Consider the following 4,071-nt stretch of genomic DNA (forward strand, 5'->3'; position numbering starts at 1 on the left):
CTTGGCGCCGCGGCTCTACTTCGTGCGCTCGGTCCCTTTCGGGCTCGGCCTTCCCCCGTTCGTTTGCGTGACATGGGATGCAGAGGAGAAGAGTGCCGCGAAAGCCGTCAGTGGGTGTTGGAGAATTAATGAATCTTTCTCATTTCCGAGTGAAGCGCCCCGCCGAGACCCCAGGGCTTGTAAGGTGTAGCCGAAACGCGGGCTATGGCCCAGATGGGAGTGAGACAAAAGCACGCTTTTGAGCCGTGTTCTTTCTTTTGCTTTTCCAGCGGAGATAAAAATGCCGAGCGGCAACGTAGACAAGCCCACCATCGAGGACAACCGCGATGGCACCGTGTGCGTGCGCTACGAGCCTCGCGAGGAGGGCCTCCACGAGCTGGCCGTCAAGTACAACGGTGAACACGTTCAGGGTGAGTACGACGGGGAGGTGCTGTCGCTCAACCCCACAGACAGGCCTCGCTAACGCCGCGTCTCGTTGCCCCACAGGCTCTCCCTTCAAGTTCCACGTGGACTCACTCAGCAGCGGCTACGTGACCGCCTACGGCCCCGGTCTCGTCCATGGCGTGTGCGGCGAGCCCGCCAACTTCACCATCTCGACAAAGGGCGCCGGTGCCGGCGGCCTGTCTATGGCCGTGGAGGGCCCCAGCAAGGCGGAGATCAGCTGTCACGACAACAAGGACGGCACCGTGTCCGTGTCGTACCTGCCCACCGCCCCCGGCGAGTACAAGATCACCGTCAAGTTCGGCGAGAAGCACATCAAGGGGAGCCCCTACAACGCCAAGATTACCGGCGAGGGCCGCAAGAGGAACCAGATCTCGGTGGGCTCCTGCAGCGAAGTGTCCCTCCCCGGAAAGGTGACCGACCAGGACGTCCGCTCTCTCAACGCCTCTATCCAGGCGCCGAGCGGCTTGGAGGAGCCCTGCTTCCTCAAGAAGCTGCCCAACAACAACCTGGGTAAGTGCAGGAGCCAGTCGCGCCCGCCGGGGCAACCAGGAAGGAGTTCCACGAGGGTTGTCTGATGCCATGTCGTTGTTCTCGCAGGTATTTCCTTCACGCCCCGTGAGGTAGGCGAGCACGTGGTGTCCGTCAAGAAGATGGGCAAGCACATCACCAACTCGCCCTTCAAGATAACGGTGGCCGACAAGGAGGTGGGTGACGCCAAGAAGGTCAAGGTGACTGGCAACACGCTCAAGGAGGGCAAGACCCACCAGGACAACACCTTCACCGTCGACACGCGTAATGCAGGTAAGACCAACGCCACGCAGCCACGCACCATACTTCTCTTCCATTTCCTTTCCCTTTTCCTGAATAAATCTTTAATTACCATTGGGTTTTATGGAGCGCCCCCTTGCTTTCCCTCTTTTTTACCGCCTGCTCTTGTCGTTTTTCACATGCACTCGCATTTTGGATTTTCTGAAGAGTGAGTAGCGTTGTCCACCTAGAGGGCGATTTCTTGTAGCGGTGACCGTGACCCTGCTTTGTTCTACCCTGCCCAGGCTACGGCGGTCTGTCCCTCTCCATCGAGGGCCCCAGCAAGGCTGAGATCCAGTGCCAGGACAAGGAGGACGGCACCCTCAACATCTCGTACAAGCCCACCGAGCCCGGCTACTACATAGTGAACCTCAAGTTCGCCGACCACCACGTGGAGGGCTCGCCCTTCACCGTCAAGGTGACCGGCGAGGGCAGCAACCGGCAGCGGGAGAAGATCCAGCGCCAGCGCGAGGCGGTGCCCATCACGGAGGTCGGCTCCGAGTGCAAGCTGACGTTCAAGATGCCGGGCGTCACCTCCCTGGACCTGTCCTCGACCGTCACCTCACCCGGCGGCGTGACGGAGGACGCCGAGATCAACGAGGTGGAGGACGGCCTGTACGGCGTGCACTTCGTGCCCAAGGAGCTGGGCGTGCACACCGTCTCCGTGCGCTACAAGGACATGCACATCCCCGGCTCGCCCTTCCAGTTCACGGTCGGCCCCCTCAGGGACGGCGGTGCGCACCGCGTGCACGCGGGCGGTCCCGGCCTCGAGCGCGGCGAGGCCGGCCAGCCCAGCGAGTTCAACGTCTGGACCCGGGAGGCGGGCGCTGGCTCGCTCGCCATCTCCGTGGAGGGTCCCAGCAAAGCTGAGATTGACTTCAAGGACCGCAAGGACGGCTCGTGCTACGTCAGCTATAGAGTGGCCGATCCTGGTGAGTGAATAAGGGCAGGGTGCATTGGCTGGCGAGCACAAGGCTGTCGGTCACGCTGGCGGGTAATGCAGCCTTGACTAGTCCGGGTCCCGGGCGGGGCGGGGCGGGGCGGGCTGCATTTAGCGCTGTCCGCCTAGCAACAGGTGGATGTCCAACATTTGCCACTGCTAAAGTTAGATTCCACGATGCGGGAGGGAGGCGGATGGAGGGGATGAAGCGAAGGTGTGAAACTGGGGGAGCGATGCGTCACCGCTGGGGAGAGGCAACCCCCTCCCCCTGCTTCCCCCTCCCTACCCCTCCATCCTGCTTGCGAGGGCGGCGTGGCGTGGCGCAGCGTTTTGGCGCGCAGGGAGCTCTGTCAGTCGCGACCAGGTTGTGGGCAGCATGGGCGAGTTCAAAACTCAGCCGTTCAAGACGTTCAAAGTGTGTCAGCAGATCGACCTTTCGGGCGGGAACGCGTCTCCAGAGCGAGATGAAGGTGAGACTGTCGCCTCTACCCTTTTCTTTCCAAGTCAATGGTGTCTTTCACATCTCTTGCCCCAATGCAAATGGCATGTATGTTGTCCCCTTTCATCCTTTAACCGCCGTTGAACTAAGGGAGCAGGAAGACTTCATAAAATCTAGTTTTGTTTTTAAAATTAGCAAAGATTATTTACCCTCATTACTTAAAGAGAGCCTTGTACCTTCCGACAATGATTAAATGTGAATGATTAACTTATACATTATGCCTTTCTGCTCCGTAAACACCGCAGCACAAGGCTTCACCTGTCGGGTCTAGTTCGAGTCTAGTCAGTCACCAATTCATTATGAGGCTAGGTCAGTGGAAGTACACCGTGTGAGTTGTTGTGGTCACAGTCACAGTGCTTGAGCCGTGAATCCTCTACAGTGTGTCCCCATTGTTGATCTAAGTGTTTTGCCTCGGTCGGTCTGTCCGCGACGGGGTGGGGGGTGTGAGGACCGGGCTTGCGGGTTGGTCACACACTGCTATGAGCTGTTCTGGGGACGCTGCCAACGCCCCCTCCACCGTGAGGGGGCGGGGGGGGGGGGGCTGTCACCCCTCCTCTCTGGGAGTGGGCGGAGGTATTCCTGGTCCCCGGCAGAACCGCCCCAGACCCGCCATGGGCCGCTGCCGAGGGCCGCGAGGGTCGAGGATGGGGCCGACATGCATCCCGTTGCCACGGCTGTATGGGCTTCCGGGTGGCGGGGTATGAGAATCGGAAGTGCAGCCTCGTGGTAAAATGATGGCACCGGAGCGGCGTTAGGCTGCGGTTAACGCTGTTCACCGCCGTTGACATGGGAGCAGACACTTGACGAAATAGAATTGGAAGCCAGGACTATAGAACAAGAGCGTGGAAATGCTTATACGACCACTGGTTGGTTCGGAGGAATGTCCCAAAAGTTGTGACATTCGGGAACGTTCCTCTTTGTGATATCGATATCACTCATGGTAATCAACGTTTTAAATTGATCATGCTCAGCTCACAATCTCTTTCGATATGCCTGCAGGCGAATACCGAGTGGGCATCAAGTTCAACGACCAGCACATCCCGGACTCTCCCTACAAGGTTTATATTTCCCCTGCCATGGGCGACGCGCACAAGCTGGAGGTTGCCCAGTTCCCCACCGACGTGGCGGTTGACAAGCCCGCCCAGTTCCTAGTGCACAAGAACGGTGCCAAGGGCGAGCTCGATGCAAAGGTGAGCATGGCTGGATCTAGACACCCGCTCAGTGGGGCACGCAGGGGACGGGGCAGGCCAGCCCGGGCCAGGCCGCCGAGCGTGCGCGCACGACGGGCGTGCCTCCCCCACCAGGCGCGCAGGCGACGGGATAGGCCAGCCCGCCGAGCGTGCGCGCACGACGGGCGTGCCTCCCCCACCAGGCGCGCAGG

The 4,071-nt window shown here is 60.1% G+C and overlaps 1 protein-coding gene across 1 annotated transcript in view; it reads left to right on the forward strand.

Moving 5' to 3' along the window:
- Nucleotides 1-240: 240 nt before the first annotated feature.
- Nucleotides 241-4,071, forward strand: part of LOC127748703 (filamin-A-like) — a gene marked incomplete in the record, with an annotated part of 25,818 nt that continues 21,987 nt past the window's right edge. Inside the window, 5 exon segments of the mRNA XM_052267305.1 lie at nucleotides 241-410; nucleotides 487-954; nucleotides 1,042-1,245; nucleotides 1,497-2,183; nucleotides 3,690-3,880. Coding sequence (XP_052123265.1) covers nucleotides 281-410; nucleotides 487-954; nucleotides 1,042-1,245; nucleotides 1,497-2,183; nucleotides 3,690-3,880 — 1,680 coding nt within the window.

This window comes from Frankliniella occidentalis, unplaced genomic scaffold (assembly GCF_000697945.3).
Source record: "Frankliniella occidentalis isolate FOCC.00 unplaced genomic scaffold, Focc_3.1 Scaffold4, whole genome shotgun sequence".
NCBI classification, from domain to species: Eukaryota; Metazoa; Arthropoda; class Insecta; order Thysanoptera; family Thripidae; genus Frankliniella; species Frankliniella occidentalis.